The following is a 19,619-nucleotide window of genomic DNA, read 5'->3' as shown; positions in this document are numbered from 1 at the left end:
TATGTGTGAATCTGAGTTCTGTGTTTGCATATTGTGTTTGCTGTGAAACTTGGACCTTTCCCAGAATACTTCATAATATATGATAAAGAATTTTCCCTACTTCACATAATAAGAGGCACTGAGTTAGCAACATAAGGTTTTATTCATGGCGCAAAGAATATAATTGTAACACTTCTCTATGTTAAGCAACAATGACAGTCTTTTAAAGCCTCTTTATTTATTTATTTTTACTTTTCTGTTTTGTTCTCTCTAATTAAGGAGCTCGGGAGGTGGGTTAGAATCCTCTTACTCCAAGAAGTCTGCATACCTTATGGGAAAAATCTTCTATTTTATGGCTGTTGAATTAGCAATTTCAATTCATTTACTGGATTGTCTAATCTGATTGTCAGCACTGTAGAGTTGCATTGTTAAAGTATATACTTGAGTATAAGCCGACCTGAATATAAGCTGAGGCACCTAATTTTACCACAAAAAAACTGGGAAAACTTGTTGACTTGACTCGAATATAAGCCTAGGGTGGGAAATGCAGCAGCTACTGGTAAATTTCAAAGTAAAAAATGAATACCAATAAAATTATATTAATTGAGGCATCAGGTCAAATGTTTTTGAATATTTATTTCAAAGAAAAACCATAAACTAGTTCAGTAACTGGAAAAGAGGGTCAACAAAAACAATATGGTATCAGCAATAACTTTAAAAGTGCAGCCTTCAGTTCAGCCATCAACCAAGATCCCAAAGGCCATTCAGTCCATGCATGGACATATTGAAGGGGTAAGGTTTCTAGCTGGATGGCCATCTGCCAGGAATGCTTTGACCTGGCAAAACAGAAGTTGGACTGGAGGGCACCCTTGAGAGTCTCTTCCAACTCTAGGATTCAATAATAGCCAGGAAGAGGCAGGAAATTCAAATGGTGCTGGAACTTGAAAAAGGAAGTGGAGGGAACCCAGTTTGCAAACGCCATCAGCGGCGGAGCCTGCTGCTGCTTTGCCTTTCTGGGTGTCCCTTGCAAATCGCTTCCTCTTCCCCTTGCACCCTTCCCTTCCCATCCTGCCTCTTGGTCTCTCCTGGGTAAAGGTCTTGGTAGGGAGTTTTGCCAGCGCAAAAACATAGTAGAGCAATCCTGATCATGGACCTTCATTCGAGTATAAGCCAGGGGGTCAGCATAAAAATGTGCTGAAAAACTCTGCTTATACTCAAGTATATATGGCATCTCATCAATGTTGTTTTTAAAATAATTATGTAGGAATATTAGGATCCCAAAGGAAATGCCTTTCCTTCACTATTCCAGCTGACATTTTAAAAATAAAATTCTATATAGGATGTTAACTTTTTAAAAGTTTGCTAGGACACACATAAACTAAAGTTTTTGGCTTATTGTAATACTGATATTAAATAAAGTTTTCTAATAAGGCAAAGTAGCTTTTTTAGTTGAAAGAATTAAGAGCTTTATAACAGAATTTTAGAGTTGGACTATTTACTCCAACCCCCTGCCATGCAGGAATGCACAAATAAAGCACTCCTGAAGAATGGCTGTCCATCCTCTGTTTAAAGAACTTCAAAGACAGAGAGTCCACCACCTTCAATCTATTCCACTGTTGAACAGTTTTTGCAGTAAGAAAAAGTTATTGCTAGCATTTCGATGGAATCTCTTGTCTTGTCAGTTCATATTTTCATATATTTTCAGGCTATTCAGCTGGCATTCAGCCTCCATTCAGTCAATTGAAGTTTAGATACTAACACTTCTGGAGCTTAGTTCATTTGCTGTTTTACACTAATATTGTGAAGTTAGTTAATTACTTTGATGACAGTTTAGTATAACCTGTAATGTTGAGTATTTGTGGATTTAGTAGTATTTCATAATCTAGAACTTTTGATATACAAATAAATTTCTAGGTGTGATTAAATAAATATGCATACATGAAGAGAAAGGCTGTACTGAAAACAGAAATCTGTCATTTTCAAGACGATATTAACATATATTTTACTCAGTCTTATTCCACAGACATATAATAATTCTCAGCATGAACCTGGCAAAGTTAAATATGTCTAACTTACTCTCATTTTCATCCAGATAACGTTTAGTAAAATACAGTATTTATAAAAGATTAATCTTTGGCTGGATTGTGCTCTGTATTCAATTCCACATCTCTTACGTTCTTACTTAGAAGTGAAAACTTTCTACATCTTTCAGTAATTTCTGTTTCTCATTGATCTGTCTGGGACCTACATAGTGCAAGTGATGGGCAAATGCAGGCAGCTCACAAGTCTCTCTCCACTTCCCACCCTTGTGGCCTTCCTTGATTGAGATCAACACTGAAATGTTACAGAAATACTAATTATAGTTAGCTTTTCAACCAGGATTTGACCAACAGTGAGAACCTCTTCTTCAAACTGTGATCAAAGCAATAACAACAACAACAACTTCATTTATATTCTGCTCTGTCTCCCCAAAGGGACTCAGGGCGGATTCCAAACATAAAAAGCAAACATTCAGTGCCTGAATACAACAACAATAAATCCATACTAACAAAATTTATACAACTAGCCTAGCTTAATGCTGCCCTGTAGTCAGTGGTAAAAAGTGGAAATTTGCAGCGAGGGCAAGAAATCTGGTACACCAATAAAACTATAAAAATAAAGGATTACTGACATTCTCTCTTATCATCTTTGATATATACTCAATCATATCCACAAATACAACTGGAAAATTTAATTTTTAAATGATTTTATGCTAAAAAATATGACAGCCATCATTACATGCGCATGAGCAGTGGGTGCTTCCTATTCTTCTTGTTTCCCATTTGATTAGAAGCTGCTCCATACCTAGTTTTCAAAAGTGAGTCATCATGTAACATAGGGGAGGTACTAATAAGAAAACTGATACACATTCTGGTACATATACAGATCTAAGAACAGCTTTGCATTTGGTCTAGTGAAGTAAGCAGGTTCCCTGGAATATTCTTTTTACTGACTTCATCCAGTGCATTTTGACTGATTATGAGAAGTTTGTAAAGAATTCTTATTGTGACTGATTTCTCTGCAACTTAGTTAATGTCAGATTTGCAGATTTGCGCATTTACTTGTATCCACAAACGAATGACTTCCCATGTGTAGGCCAATTGGCCTATGTGATGAAATGCCAGTTCAGTAAAAGTGGACTACTAAAAGCTGTATCAGCATGAAGGATTAATGTTCTTTTCTACATCATGTGTAATGTTCCTACATGTGATTGATTATGTTGGGTTGGTTAGCCCTTTCTTCCTCATCTTTTGTGTCCTAGGCAAAATGTGCCTCTGGAAGTAGTTTGTGCTAGTTTCTGAGCAGGTGATCACATTTCATTGTAGCTAATTTTAAGTAAGATAGCTGTTAAGCATGAAAATGCAGTGAATGCCATTGAGGAAGATGGCATGCAAATTCTGCATTTTTGCATTTGGAAATGTTATGCTGTTCTTTTATCATCTTTATATATCATTCTCTAGTCTAGGTATCTAGAAATTACGGCTTTCTGAGTGTTTGAGTCTAAAACCTTAATCAGCATATTGTATTTCTGCTGCAGTATTTCGTTTCATAAAAGATTTTTGAAAGCTTCTGTATTCAGTGTGACTTGTATTTCATTTGTGTACTTAATTATGGATCAGTCCTAGCTCATTTATATATTCTGTAAGGTGCGGTGTAAAACAATCAGAATAAAATACTGTAAAAACTTCAACAGCAATATACTTCTGAAACCTTATCATCCTGCATCTTTGTACACAATCTACTTTCTTTAAAAACATGGGTTTTTTATCACAAGTTCATAGTCAGTAAAATAATACGTACTATTATATAATGTAGCTGAAATCAATCTGCAATAAGAAGAGAAGATAGAAGCTTATTTTTTTCTTGTGTTATGCTAAATGTTTCTTCCCTTTTCCTTTTCTGGTTGAAACGTATGATAGGTGCAGGGGGAAAGACAATGGTCTCTTCTTCCTTAAAAGCACTAATGCTATCACATTCACAATTGATTGGAAGCATTTATTTCTCTCTTTACTGCTCCCTTTGACCTCTGATTCTTTCTTCAGTAGGAGCAATTAGGGGATGCATTCTGTAGAGTATATGATGACATAACACTCTACAGTATAAACTCCTCATTGGTGGGGATATATTCCAAGTACCCACCTATTCCCATTGGATACCTGAAACTGCAGATAATAGCAAACCCTATGTTTTGACTATTTGAGTCAGAGGTGTATAAAAAGGCACCCACCAGGAGCCAATTACAAAGTTGCACTGGGCATAGCAATACCTAGAGAGGTCTCCTCTTGGAATTTCCTGAACTTTCCAGTACAAATTTATGGCATGTTTCTGCCAGAAGTCATAAACCCAGTAGGTTTTGCAATTACCTGCAGTTTGACATATCCACATGAAGTCTAAATATGGAAGTCATACCCAAGAAATCCCTACGAAATTCATAGGGTTGCCATAAGTAAGCAGGTGACTTGAAGGCACATACAAATGCACACATGTATTGACATCACTAATGGAAAAAATGCACCATGGGGAAAAAACTTTGTAACAGTCCTAAAGTATCATAAATTGTAAACAAAAAACTTACAACTCTCTTTGCAATGATTCAAAAAATACTCACAAATTTGGAAAAGGGGGATGTTTCAAATCTGATGCATTTTTGTGAAGAACAATTTTTTCACACATTAATTTGTAATTCGTTGCTTCCTGTTCATTTAGAAATACAAATTAGCATAATTGGTCATTATTTGTACTAAGAAAATTGATGCAAACTATTAATTTTAATTTCTTCAAGAGAAATGAAGATTTTATTTAGTTAGCTCTTTCGTTTTCTAGTTGTGTGCTTTTCCGTCCTAATATACAACTTTCATAACTGGTTAGAGCCGTGTAGCTGGTAAACTACTTCCAAATGGGGAAAAATATTTCCGCATACATTTGACTGTTTTGTAGTCTATCATATGAACTTCTTGACTTTCACCCACACAATAGAAGGAGGAGGGGGATACTATGGGGAGAGTGAAAGAGAGAAATAAGTCATAGAGTGAGTTTCAATTCTCAAGATTTGTTCCCGGCTCTTCAAATATGCATGTTTCCCTGTCATCCTTCTTGGTATTAAATGCTGCAAATGTCATGGTACATGCAGCAGGTCTACTTGCTCTGTAAATTCAGTTTATCTGTGGAATGTTGGTTTTTAATCTAGAAGACACAGGTTCAGAGGCCTGTTGTTTCTGGATGGACTTTATGGAAAAATTGTGTTTTTGTCTGCTAACACATTTTGATGAATGTGAGACATAGATGTGAATGCTGCTCTCAGCTTTTTAGGAAATACAAAATAACATGTCTAGGAGTTGTGTATAATTGATTCAGTGTTGACCAATTTCTAATAGGAGCAAGAATTTGTGCAGAAGCAACAACAAGAATTGGATGCCTCACTAAAGAAAATAATTCACCAGCAAAAAGCAGAGCTAGCCACAATTGAACGCGATTGTCTTAATAACAAGCAACAGCTCATGAGAGGTATTTCCCCCCTGTTTGTCCTGTTGGATTAAATCTTTATAAACTTAAAGTACTAGATGGCATTAAGGGCTCAGGCCACCTAGTACTGCTCACATGCAAACCCCATGAAAATGAATCAGAATATTTGTGGAATAATGTTCTACTTTTTTCTGCAGCAGAAGCGGGAAAATCTATTTAATACTGTGATTGTACTTGGATGTCTTTATTAATCAAGTAAAAAGTTGCACAACAATCCATTCAAAATGGTTTCTTTGTTCAGAATCCTGCCAACTTCCTTGCACCTACAGTTTTGTTCAGATATTTGTTTGATAGCTTAGTTGGAAATTATTTTCTGTTTTCTCTGGTATTTCACCCAAGATATTATCTAATAAAACTATTGTTTTATAAAGTGTTTTGGTTTGGGAAATAACTTTTCTCAAAGATCTCAAAAAACATTTTTCTTCTAGCTCGTGAAGCTGCAATATGGGAGCTAGAAGAGCGACACTTACAGGAAAAGCACCAACTTCTCAAACAGCAGCTGAAAGATCAGTACTTCATGCAGAGACACCAGCTGCTTAAACGGCATGAAAAAGTTAGTGGTATTTCAGTTTCTCAGCATTTTTGAATAACTTAGAATCAGAGTTAAGACAGGCAACGTTTCCTTTAGATTCGCTTTTTATTATTAAAGAAACATGCCATAGTTTTTTTCTGCAGAACTGTTGGAACTATATTCGGTTGCCAGTGTCACAACAAGCTTGGGAATGATGGCCCCATTACTTGTATGTGCTGCATGCCTGATTGGTTGCGGTTGTACATTACTCCTTTTTTATTGCAGTGTGCAAATTTTCCCCTTTTGTTATTTACTTCTCTTCCAGTGAGAGACAAAAACCATGACTTAAACCTAGGGCCCTTCCACACAGCCATATAACCTAGAAAATATCTGCTCTGAACTGGGTTATCTCAGTCCACATTGCCATGTATCTAGTTCAAAGAGGAAAATATGGAATTTTGCTCAGCTGTATGGAAGGGGCCCTAATTTCAATTAGAACAGGCATTTGAATTAATGGAATTTACATTTAATTTACCAAGTTTCTATTGAGTCACTGTGTTTATTCTAGTTGGGACACACAAGCAGCCTATTTGGATTCTTTCTCTGATTTGTTGAGAGCATGTGAGTAGGAAAAGGGGAAATACTCATATTCAGAGAACATGATAAGCAAGACTGAAGTGATGCTGTTTCATTTATTGAACCACTTCTATTGCAATTGAGTATGATAAGGCAACAGGAACTAGAATGTCACTTGGGGCTAATAAGTCAAGTCTCCATAAACTACTTGTTGCCAGAATCTTTCGGCATTTATGAAATAAAGTTGGGTTTGGGTGTTATTAACAGCTTTGAACATTTTCTAAAGATTTATCTTTTTTTCTCATTAAGGAAACATGTAAATAGATGATACAAGAATTGCATTAAATTCAATGTTGCCTGAACATATGTCAACTCATTATTTTTTCAGGAAACAGAACAAATGCAAAGATACAACCAACGACTTATTGAGGAGTTAAAAAACAAGCAGACCCAGGAAAGAGCTCGATTGCCAAAAATCCAGCGCAGTGAAGCAAAAACGAGAATGGCGATGTTCAAAAAAAGCCTACGAATTAATTCTTCAAGTACTCCAGAACAGGATCGTGAAAAAATAAAGCAGGTGATGAACAGCTGCTTTACACAGTGAAACACTGCATTGTTTCAGTGAAGGTTGTAGGTGTGGAAGTAGTAGATTTGTATACAGACATATAGTTAACAAAGCCTTTGACAATTCTATTTGCAAAGCACAATTACACCAGCCCAGTTTTCTTTTCCTCCTCATCCTTTATCTGGCTGCAAGGTGTTTTTTAAGTAACATAAGCACTAGGAAGATGGTGAAGAAGGGCTGGAGAAACACAGGGTTTTTTTTGTATTAGGTTGCAGCAGTGTACCTGCAGTAAACAATGCAGTAAAGAGAAAATAGAATTCTGTGCTACCAAATGCTATGTTACTGAAATTATACCCAGGAACACAACTACACAGACATATTTTACTGTATATATTAAATGAGATATACCTAAGTAGATACTGAAGTTCCATGACGTTTATGAACTCAGTTCATTTTGACTTTGAAAGTTGTATCTTGCTGCATAAACTATTAAGAGTTTATTGTGTTTACTCTTAAAACTCTTGAGAATTGATTTAGAACTAATAAATACTGTGGCTTGTGTTGTGTTCCTCAGTGCTTTTCAATATCTGATGTGGAAGACTGGCAATCTCTTTTTTCACAATGAACCAGGAACCAATGCCCTCTTTGATCCCATTAGATTCAGTAGTTTCCATTTTTGTCCTAGAGAATGCAGCCAGTAACTCAGAGGCCGTTCCTTTGAGTAGCATTGTGTAGATTGTTTTGAAAAGAGCTAGTGAATGTAGTATTGCTAGGAATAGAACAAATGATTATCGTGATATCATGCACATCACTTTCAGTCCTTCTTCACTTGTATAATCTTACTAATTTCAGTATAATCTACTTTTCATGCAGGTTGCACAATCATTTAATTATATGGTAAAATTTAGGAACATGTTTTTTTTTACTTATCTCCCTTTATTTTTCTAAAAGTTTGCCATTCAAGAAGAAAAGAGACAAAAAAATGAAAGACTGGCTCAACATCAGAAGCATGAAAATCAGATGAGAGACCTTCAACTGCAGTGTGAAGCCAATATTAGAGAACTCCATCAACTACAGGTTAATGCATAATGTCATTTAATGAACAGCATTAGTCTAAACCAGCTGTTACTATTTGTGGGAGTCGAAGTCCAAAAAACCTGGAGGGATGAAGTTTGACCATGCTTGGTCTAAAGTCTTAAACCAAGGTTCCATTTTCCTCATGGGTCACATCAACCTTATGGTTGCCTTCAAAGGGCCGTTAAATCCATGAATAGAGAATCCATGGCTACAGAGGGGCAGCTGTAATTTTTTTATATAGTAATCGATGCTCTTCAGTTTTTACTTAGTTTGGGTGCCCAGATGCTATTGAATGACAACCCCATCCCTTTTGGTTGTCGCCATGGATACTGGGGATAATGGGAATTGCAACCCAACAGCGCTTGTGACTTTGGGGTTGAGGAAAGGTTCAATAACATTTTGAAGTCAGAAATCCAATCGAGAAGCCTTGTACCTTAATTCAGACCCCACTCTCCTGACTAAACAGAACAAACCGTAGCCTTCCAGATATTACTGTACCACAAATTCCATCAGGAAAACAGAAGGTGTAAGCCAGCATCTGAAGGGCCACATAAAATGACATGGTGGACCAGATTTGGTCCCCGGGCTTGAGTTTGATGCATGTTGTCTTAAACTGAATTATGCTCCTTAGCAGCATTAATGTACAGGGATGTCTCAGTCATGATGATTTCTTGTTTGTACGTTACATTTACATGGAATGCAATGGATTCTCCAATGTACTAGGCATGCATGCACACACATTACGTCTTGATGGTTATATTCATTTTTTTACATAGACTTACACACAACATGAAATATTCTCTATGATGGAGATTTCTTACATTACAAATTGTAGAGGAAGATTGAAATAAACTTATCAGTATTAAAACACTCATTTCAATCCCTAATGGAAATAGGGTGGGATGCTACACTTACATTGTAGTCTTCCCAAATCATAATTATGATGTACTTAAGTAAACAAATAGAAGAGAGATACAAAAAGCTAGTTCCAGTTGTGTATCAATTCTAAGAGCATCACTAATGAGATCAAAGTGGTCCTGCAGCTGCTGGAGCTGGATAAATAAGCAGGTGCGAGGGCAGCAGATTGGAGCTCAGGGAGCGATGATACCAGGTTTTTCTTGCCTTATCTTTGAGTAATACCAAACTCACAATTGATTCCAAAGCATTCTTTCTTTGCAGAGGGAAAATTATGCTCCCTGAAAAGATTTTCAACTGGAAAAATGTTCTTCAACCTTAAGACTGCAGTCTCTAACTATGATATCACTTTTCATAGCTAGAATTCTAAGATTAAATGCTTCCTGTTGTCTGCTTGGAGACAAAGCTTTTTTGAGCAGTTGTATCCTTCTTGAATTCCCATTTTGGAAGAAAGGGAGGATAGAAATAAATATTATTATAATAATGCAATAATATTGAGATTTAAGTTATCATGGTTTACCCAGGCTCCTCAATATTTTTGTTGTTGTTATTGTAGTGCCTGAAGTCACTACTTAAAACAAACAATATATTGTAATCAAAGATTTTAGAGGCTTTTCTTTGAGACACGGTTGTGCGTGAAGTTAAATGAGTGTCAACTGTAAAGTAGCCATTTTTGTATGTAGAATACTACTCCCAAGGAGACTTGCCTGTCATTAAATATTATAATTGTTTGTTGTAAAGCAAAGACTTATTTGTTGAGGTAATCTGATATGTCTTGTAGCAGGTAAAACGGTCTGATTATAATATAGTAAAACAGCCTGCCTATCTATGGTATTAATCAAGACCAACATATAGCTTTAGCTTTTTCTGAGAAAGTAGGAAATTATCTAATATACACTTCTGGTGCCCTAACTGAGCAGTTCAAGTCATACTTTCTGAAGTAAAGGTAACATGTTGATAGAGAGCATTAGTAAGGGTACAGGAATTATCTTTGCTACTATACAGAGTAAGCTAATTAATGAATTAGGTCAGCATATGCTGCTGTACAAGTGGGTAATCATCTAATCTGGTTTGGTTTTACTAAAGGATTATCTGTATCCATTTTCAGAATGAAAAATGCCATCTACTGGTTGAGCATGAAACTCAAAAACTAAAAGAGTTAGATGAAGAGCATAGCCAGGAACTGAAAGAGTGGAGAGAAAAACTGAGACCACGGAAAAAGGTAACGCATGTTTGAGAACACATAATTACAAACTGGAGAAGATAGAATTACTAATAAAATACTAAAATTTGGAAATAAGTTTTTATTCTTTTCCCCCTCTCCTTTTCTAAAACTAAAAATTAGTTTTAGAACTAATAGGGGAAGTTTAAACCTTTCCCCTGTTTTAGACCCAAAATCAGTCTTTTTTTCAAACCAGGAAGCGAACAAAGTTTTAGTTGCTCAGTAGTATATTTTCCCTTAACATGCATTCGGTTGCTGTAACATTTGTGTGTGTTTTTGCTTATAGTTTTCACAGAAGACTGAAGTGGTTTTGCAATATAAGGAAGGCTTTTAACAAAAAAAAATGTGGATTTACGTGTGAGAGTGAAGGGAGAGGGAGTTCAACAGACTTTTGATTTAACTTGTGAAAAAAGGGCAATGTTTATAATAGTGTGTGTGAATCAATTAAGGAGCTGGCTGGATAGAAAGGTTTGGGGTAGTCAGATTTGGTCTCCAGTTGTCCAACCATAAAAAGTCTGGTTATGTGAACATTTCTGAATCAAATGGCATTATCTTCTTTACATAGCATAGAATTACATGGATGTGTTGCAATAGCTGATTCCCAGATTAGTTTACTGTTTACACCTTATTTTATTTGTCTGATTATTAAATATTTATTTTACTTAAGTGATATTTGTCTTTACTATTCTAATGTAGCACAAATCCTATGTAAAATCATACTACATATTTTTGACATTAATATTGAAATCTGAAATATATATAGAAAGTCTGTATATATTGGAACTACTTTCTCTTTACACTTAAGCTTAACATTACTTTTTCTCCTAGAAATTAGGTTAAAAACGTTTAACCAATTTGGCTTTTATTTTTGTTAGACGTTAGAAGAAGAATTTGCTCGGAAGCTTCAAGAGCAAGAAGTTTTCTTTAAAATGTCTGGAGAATCTGAATGCCTTAACCCATCAACGCAAAGCCGGATTTCTAAATTCTACCCAATTCCTAGCATGCATTCCACTTGATCATGAGTCTGGTCCCTCTGTGAGGTGACTTTGAGTGCGCTTTTTGAAATTTTCATTTTTCCTGTCTTCAGCTTCTGCCTCAATAAATCTACGTCATGCATCCAAGACCCTTAGTGGAATTCCATATGCTCTCTTTGGAGACAATCAATGATGTCGGAATTGCCCTGTACTATGTCCATTATGGAAACAATTTCAAAGCACAGACATTGATCTTAAGATTTGATTTCCCTTGTACCTTTCAAGAACATATAGCCATTTCAATAATGATCTGGAAAAAAAAGTAGTATCCAACTATGTTGGCACTAGGACACCGGCCCATGCTATTATTAATCATTTGCAATGCCCTGAAAATAAAGATTCTGAAACAAAGATACTATTAGTGCAACCAAATTTTCTTTGTGATTCACCCATTATTTTGAAGAAACGAGTCTCTTGCTCATTTATTCAGTGCCTACAACTGTTACATATGCTGAGTTGTTGTTTTCATTTTGTTTCAATTTTTGGTTTTGGGGAGGTGACGAAGGGGGCATTTTCCTTTTGTCTCTAAAGAAATCCCCCTTATTCTCTATGTTACCATAACAGAGATACTTGCTGTTGCTGCTGCCACATTTTTTTGTCAAATACTTGCACTGAAAATCCCAGTTTGACTTTGAAATGTACAGTTTGCTTCCCTGTTCCTTCCCCTTTGCTTCTGATTTGTAGTTTTTTCTACAGATATGTGCAGAATCTCTCTCCACAAACTCAGTCGTGCATTAAAGAAATATGAACTGGTATTTCTCTCCCTACCAAAGTAGCAGTTTGGGACTCCAAAGCAGGAAGTGGCTATGGCTGTCTCTGTACTTACAAACATTACTGATGCCTCTAGTCGGAAGAGTTTTTCTTTTAAATTTCAGGTGTTTGTTGATCTATAGAAGGGTTTAAGTTAAATATAAGGCAAACGGTTTAATGTGTTACATTGTTTTGTCATGAAGTTACTAAAGTTAAAAGTTAGCCACATGCAGGACTTTGGGAGTCCACACAGTCAGTTAGAGATTTCAGTTCTAAAATACATTGTTGTATCATAACTTATTTTCTCTGTGGGTGGGATTGAAATATTTATGTTAGCAGGAGATGTGCCTGCAAAAAAAGTTGTAGTTGTTTAAGGCTTTAGATTTGAGTCATATCAAAACAGTATTGTAAGCTGTCCTTTGGTATACCCAAGTTAGGTTTGTAATATAAATGTTGATTGCTTCCTGTCCTCAACAGCCTAATCCTTTAGTAGATAACTTTGGATAATCAACTGTAAGTTTTCACATTTGCTATCTTTCATTAAATGAGAGAACAGTCACTTTCTGATAAATTTTATATTATGTCAGTAGCATTCCTGCATGTGAAGGAAGAGGTTTATCACATTACTTTAATCAATACATTGGCTACCACACTCAGATAATGGGCTTGACCTTGTCTGGTTGTTTAATTGTGACAGTATAGTGAGTATAGTTTGAAGATGCATGTTACATTTTGTTCTTCTCAAATTATAATTTACTTTTAACAAATATTTTATAGTTAGCCTTAATATCCCACATTTTCTTTTATAAATATTCATCATGTACCAGGTTGTAAATTAATGTATGCATCATTAGAATATTGAATTTTGCTGTACGCAAACTTAAATTTGTTTATTCTGAGTTGCTTAGAGTGAACAAGTATTCAAATGCCTTTACTTTTTTAAAGCTTCACCTTTATGAAACAACTAGCATTGATTATAACATTAAATACTGTTTAACTGTCTACTTTGCTTAAAAATCTTGTGTTCATTGACTCCACTGCAAGCTGTCTGTTTTCTTTCTTTTTGTTAGTCTCAAGAAGTCCATTTCAGTTGTGACACCATGGAAATTCATTATACGGGTGTCACACTGTACACTTTATCTCACAAGAAAATCACAAAATAAAACTTAGAAATCAATTTAGCGCCTTCCTACATTAGTGGTTGATCATAATGCATGCTAACAAATAGTCTTGTGCTTTTGGGGAAATCTTGCCCTGTTTTGTGTCCTGTCTTTAGTTGGGGCCCCCAATCTGCTTTCAAGAGCCTCCCAAAATAGTTTTTTAAAAAATAGGGGCCCAGAAATTCAGACCACTATAGGAAGGGGGGCTTCACACACACACACTGGCTCCCCTTCCTGGTGTTCTACTTACCTGGCATCTGCTGTTGCTTCTCTGGAGTAAGAGGCGCTCAGCTGCAGGCATGCTCTTGGAGTGTGTGTGTGTGTGTGTGGCGGGGCCTGCAGGCAGACCCAGAGCATGCCTACAGCCTAGCTCCAGGCAAATGCAGGCAAGGAGGCAATTTTCGCTCAGCACAAAAGCATTTCCATGTCGGGAGGAGGCCTCCTGTTTTGTGCTTCCGAAGAAGCGGAAGACACGAAAGAAACTGAATAAACGGTAGGAATTAATCTCACGCACATGACTACTAAGCAGTGTATAGAGTAGGGGTGAACAACGATAATAGCCCATTTTATATTACCCTTCACAACAGGAAGTTACTAGAAGTCCAATGTCAAGTATGTATGTGAGAGAGAGTGACTGTGAGTGAGTGTAGGAGTATAATACCAGGAGGGCAGTTTTCATTAGGGGTATGTCAACCAAGGGAGACATGTCTACTTGAAGCCTGATGAGACCTATATAAGCCACATGTAAGCCTTCCTCATTCCTGACATGCAGTTGTCCTTCCTTTGTGTGTTTCACACCTCACTGAATCAATCCATGTTTATTCCAGTATACTTGCAGTTTCATAGCACAAACTTGATTTCTCAGTCCCAAATTGGATTGTGCATCCACATGTTCCAGTCTGCTTACTATTAGTGCTGCGATATGTTGTTACCATTGATTGCTGTAACATCAGAATCGGAGGAAATAGGCTAGGCTTACAGTAAACTCTGGTCTTGCAAACCAGAAATTGGTGACACCTTCAAATTATGCTTTCTTATTCTTGTTTAGATGTAATGTGAGCTATATGTCCACACCTCCTTCCTCCCCCCCCCCCCCCCCCGGATCAATTTGGAAATCACAGCAAGCTGGTTAGTGATCAATCCAGTCAATGTATGGGGGAAATTGCAGCAGACAAAGGAAAAGAAGGGGAGCATACATACTGTTCTTGAAAATCAAAATGCTGTCTGACTGGGGTATCTGAACCACAATATGAAGAAATGAAAAACATAGTCAGATGAAGGGACAGGTGATTAAAACCTTTGTTGCCGAAGATGTGATGCTCTGGCCCTATTGTTGTTCATTTCTGACTTACAGTGAAACTAAGACAACCATAGAAACAGGGTTTTCTAGGCAAGAGTTGCTCAGGGGTTTGCCATTATCTTTCTGAAGCTGAAAGGGAGTGGCTTCTCAAAGTCACCCAGTGGCTTTCCATGGCTGAGTGGGAATTCAAACTCTGATCTTGAGAGCCGTAGTTGGCTCCTCAAATCACCCACTGCCAAATGTAATGTGGGTCTATGTTTCATCTTCCAAATAAGCCCGGTTTTAGACATTTCACAGGATAAGGAGCATTATTTTGAAATCTATGGCTGTAGTTATTTGCTTACAAATATTGGACCTGACAGCAGATTTTAAACCTTTTATTATTGATACAAGTACCACTAGAAAGTGTTGATTTCAAGTACCTTCTAAAATGGAAATTCCTCCTGTATGTAAGAGAAAGGGAAAATACGACTCTAAAATCATTGTTACTATAATACTGATTGTGGATCATGTAAAAGCTAAGTATCCATATTGATTTTGAAGAATTTAGGTTTGTGGAAATCTAATCAATGGCACTAACCCATGCAAGGAATGTATTTTTTAAGATGTGACCAGTAAATTCTTCCCTTGGGAAGGAAATATAGATCTGAAAAGTATTTACAAGCTTATGAATAATTGAGGTGAGTTATTAAGAAAATTATTTAAAGTGCACATATTCCTTCCCATTTCATTAAAAAAGAAGACCAGTATTAAAAGCAGAAATATAGTATTTACTATGCAATACTGTAAAACTATTTCACATCAAATACAAAATGCTCTCACAAGCAGATGTGTGTTTAACTATACAGTTCATATATGCATTACAGCATAGACCTTATGCTTGTAGTGTTGGATGAACTAAGGTATGGCAGCTAAAGTATTGGGCCCATAGGAATGATTTCAACTTTAAAACTTGCAGGTAACCAATATTGGTTCTTACTCCTTGTATCTATAGTATAATGGCAAATCTGACAAAAGACAAAATTATATTGAGCACATCTTGATTGTCAAAAGGAGTTATAAAATATCGATCTAATTACTGTCTAATGCTGGTTGTACATAGCATAGAAATCAGATGACATCGGCAAGGGTGGTTTTCAGTTCCATTTCTGAAACTGCATGGGAAATGGTTCTCAAATTGTAAATCATCTCCATTGCAGTTTGATTTTCATTGCAGTCCTTAAAAACTCTTCTGGTGAATATGCTGGGGAGGGAACTTTTAGAAAGACAAGTTATGCATTCTGGAAAATGATTTAAATATTCTTTTTTTAAAAAATGGGCTTCTTTCATTTCTAAGAAGAGATGCATTAAAGATTCAGTAAACAGAATTTCATTTCAGTTAATGCTGTGCTTAAAGTCGTTGCCTGCTTGTCTGCTGCCTGTCTTATTCCTTTGCTATATCTCTCCTTCTGTTTTCTTTCTTTGAGTTGCTGTAAATTCCTATCAGCCCTTTTCCTCCAAACAAGCTTTGGAAATTCATTTTAATTTCAAAGTATGCATGATGTGTGCATGTTTGCAATAAAAGAATTGCTACATTTCAGGTAGGATCCCTATAGAGGTATCTCTGACCAGCTATTACAGAAATCCTACCAAGTGCTACCAAATATAGCCTGCTACCCTTAACCATGACCACCTAGGCAGGGACAGTAGTTAGGATTTATCTCTGGCACACTCACACACCAGATGGAGAACAAAAAGGCAACCCCAGGCGAGGCCATGAGGGAATTTAGAGCATATGCACACCCTCACTCTTGCACCGCCAATCAGTGGGGGAAGCTGCCACTGAAAATTATATACTGCCTTTGCTCTTTCCAAAGGCAGTCTATGATCTTTACAGACCACCTCCTTTATTGAACTGTTTTAAAAGCCACATGGGGACTTCAGTAGGATTAAACAGAAAATTGAAGTTTATTTATGAATATTCAGTAAGCGTAATGGTTGCAGTTATCAGGCGTATGTTTCCAGAGGATGGTTTATTGAATTTAAGTTTCCTTAGAACAGGTTCCACGCACAAAAGAGTCAAACCAGAATCTTTTTAAACCCTTTTGACAATTCCCTTCTTTCCTTCACAGCTCTCTAAGCACTTTAGAGGCCAATTAACATTTAATCCTCAAAGAGGTAACAATTAAACCACCAGCAGTTCCCACTTCTCTTCCTTCCTCCCCTTCCTTCCTCCCTTCACTACTTCACATCCTTCTTGACTTCTCACTCCCTAACTCCTCTTAAAAATGACCGCTGTCTTCTTTCTTTAACTCAGGCTCTGTCCATCTCCAGCTACTGAGCTTTTCCCTCTAATTTTAACAGGCAATCAGGCTGCACCTCGGCCTTAGAGACTGCCTGATTGCTTTACTCTTCAGCTTGGCTCCAACAAGCTGGCCTGGCTTCTGCCTTTAAAACCAACCTTTATACACTCCAATTCTTTTCACATCCCCCCTTCCTTTAAAGCAAAGACCTTTCTATTTTAGCAGAGATTTTTTTTTGTCGTGTCAGGAGTGACTGCAAGTCGCTCCTGGTGTGAGAGAATTGGCCGTCTGCAAGGACGTTGCCCAGGGGACGCCTGGATGATTTGATGTTTTTATCATCCTTGTGGGAGGCTTCTCTCATGTCCCCTCATGAGGAGCAGGAGCTGATAGTGGGAGCTCATCCACCTCTCCCTGGATTCGAACCTGCGACCTGTTGGTCTTCAGTCCTGCTGGCACAGGGGTTTAACCTACTGCACCACCAGGGGCTTTAGCAGAGATGAGATGATTAATTGGTTGCAAGGAGTCCGTTTCCTATAGAGTGTGACCTGCATTTTTAACTATTTTGGTTTCAAATTTTACACTTTCAAAAACTTCTTGACATTTTAATATGTTAACCATGTTAACCTTCTATTAACCTTGTATTATAAAATTACAATAAATATAAATATATAAAATAAGTAAATAATCTTTATTAGTTTTTTAACTTTTTATTTTCAATGTTCTTGCTCTTTCTTCTTTTTTAACATATGTCATTTAGCATTCTCCTTGCTCCCATGTCAGAGAAGGGTGGAATTAACTCAACTATCAATTTCTATGACTGGACCATCCCAATAGTCCATAAAAGTTAAACTAAGTTAAACATCTATAAAAGTTAAACTAAGGATTAACCCTATTTGTTCACAATAGTTGATTGATTTCAAACATCAATTACCATCTTCCTCTCCAACATAAAGTAAACATGCTTTCTCCTGCATCATTGGAGGGAATAGATTTTGAGAAAAGCCAATTTGGAGGCCACGAAATCCAAACCACAGGTGACAAAGGGAGTCGGCATAGATGCTTGAAAATACAATGCATCTAATCTAGGGGATGCCACAATCGGAATGCCACCTCTGTTGGTTCTAAGAGGGCTAATTTGAAAGTGCTGATACACCAGTAGAAACACTGCCTTTTTTCTACATGCCCAATACACAATGAATACAAAATGTTGGGAAATGTTGACAAGCAATGGAAAGCCACTGTGATGATCCTCTTCAGTCACCACTTCCCAGGGGAGACAACATGATACTTCTATTGGGAGATTCATGTATAATCCATTGCTATGGGGAACATGAGGAAAATGAACTGGGCTGCAGCTTATCTGAACACAGACTTTTTCTGATATGTTTGGTTCCAAAGACTTGGAACTCTGGTGGTAATATCGCAAATCATAATGCTATTCCCTCTTTAGAAATTGATTACATAAATCTCAACTGAATAGGTCTACTGCAGTTGAATATGTACATTAGATTTAAACAGGTGTATAATGACTCAACAGCTGAGTTACTACATTTTTGGAGTTGTCTAGTAAATTGAATGTGATCAATTATTGGTAGAGGATCAGCATGCTTTAGTCACTTGAACATTGGACTATGATTCTAGAGATAGTGGTTCAAATCTCCACTCAGCCATGGAAACTCACTGGGTCACCTTGGTCAAGTCGCACACTCAGCTGCAGAAGAAGGCAAGGTAAGTGGAAGAAATGCTAATTATAGTGGGGAAAATATTCAGGAGTAAACAAGGTCACCATAAGTCAAAAAACAAATTGAAGGTACACAAGATGCACACCATTCTTAATGTATGTTTTGGATTTCATTTGCAATATTTTCCAAACAAAGTTCAGTATACTGATTTCCCCCTGTAATGCTTAGGTCAGCAGAGTTTATTTAATAATATGGTTTTATATCCTGCAGCAGTGCTACTCATTCTTAATGTTGTGTTTGGAAATAGATAATTAAGACACAGAACGGCCAGAAGTGACATTCCTGCATAATTTTGTCTTGGAAACCAAAAAGAAAATTTTCTGGGACAACTTTAAATCATCAAATTATTTAGTTAATGCTTCCAGGAGAGAGAGATGTGTTGACACAGCTACTGCCATTATTCAGGGTAGAGATGCTTTGGGCTCGACCTATGCAACTATGTGTAATTGAAGTTTTGAGTTGCATTCCAAGTGTTATAGTTGAGTACTAGTGCTCAAGGGTAATACTCTCTGTTCTGCTCTTTTTCCTCATATTTCAGAAACATTTTATATATGCCTAGAGATCATGTGGCTATAGATATTTCTGTAAGGTGTGTCCAGATAGTCTTCCTTTGCCATTAGCATATCATTCTCAGCTGAATAAGTGCCATCATTAGCTAATTCTAGCACAAAAAGACATAAAGCAACTATTAATGATGTTCTCTCATACTGGTTTTTATTTTTTGAGTGAATTGCGTGGTCTTCTACATAAGGCCCTCAAAACAAAACAGACAATTACTTTGGGTTGTTGTAGGTTTTTCTGGGCTATATGGCCATGTTCTAGAGGCATTTTCTCCTGACGTTTCGCCTGCATCTATGGCAAGCATCCTCAGAGGTAGTGAGGTCTGTCAGAAGTAGGAAAATGGGTTTATATATCTGTGGAATGACCAGGGTGGGACAAAGGAC

General features: G+C 36.8%; 1 protein-coding gene across 3 annotated transcripts in view; it reads left to right on the top strand.

Annotated features, from left to right (window-relative positions):
• Positions 1–13,193, top strand: part of SLK (STE20 like kinase) — a 49,179-nt gene extending 35,986 nt beyond the window's left edge. For all 3 annotated transcript variants that reach the window (XM_060768335.2, XM_060768334.2, XM_060768336.2), the window contains 6 exons: positions 5,394–5,523; positions 5,970–6,094; positions 7,017–7,205; positions 8,145–8,270; positions 10,294–10,407; positions 11,283–13,193. In XM_060768335.2, the coding sequence (XP_060624318.2) occupies positions 5,394–5,523; positions 5,970–6,094; positions 7,017–7,205; positions 8,145–8,270; positions 10,294–10,407; positions 11,283–11,423 (825 nt within the window). In that variant the 3' untranslated portion in view covers positions 11,424–13,193. The remainder of the gene's footprint in view (positions 1–5,393; positions 5,524–5,969; positions 6,095–7,016; positions 7,206–8,144; positions 8,271–10,293; positions 10,408–11,282) is intronic.
• Positions 13,194–19,619: the final 6,426 nt, after the last annotated feature.

This window comes from Anolis sagrei, chromosome 3 (genome assembly GCF_037176765.1).
Source record: "Anolis sagrei isolate rAnoSag1 chromosome 3, rAnoSag1.mat, whole genome shotgun sequence".
Taxonomy (NCBI): domain Eukaryota; kingdom Metazoa; phylum Chordata; class Lepidosauria; order Squamata; family Dactyloidae; genus Anolis; species Anolis sagrei.
The sequence above is the reverse complement of the archived record's forward strand: the minus strand, read 5'-3'. Positions and strand labels throughout refer to the sequence as shown.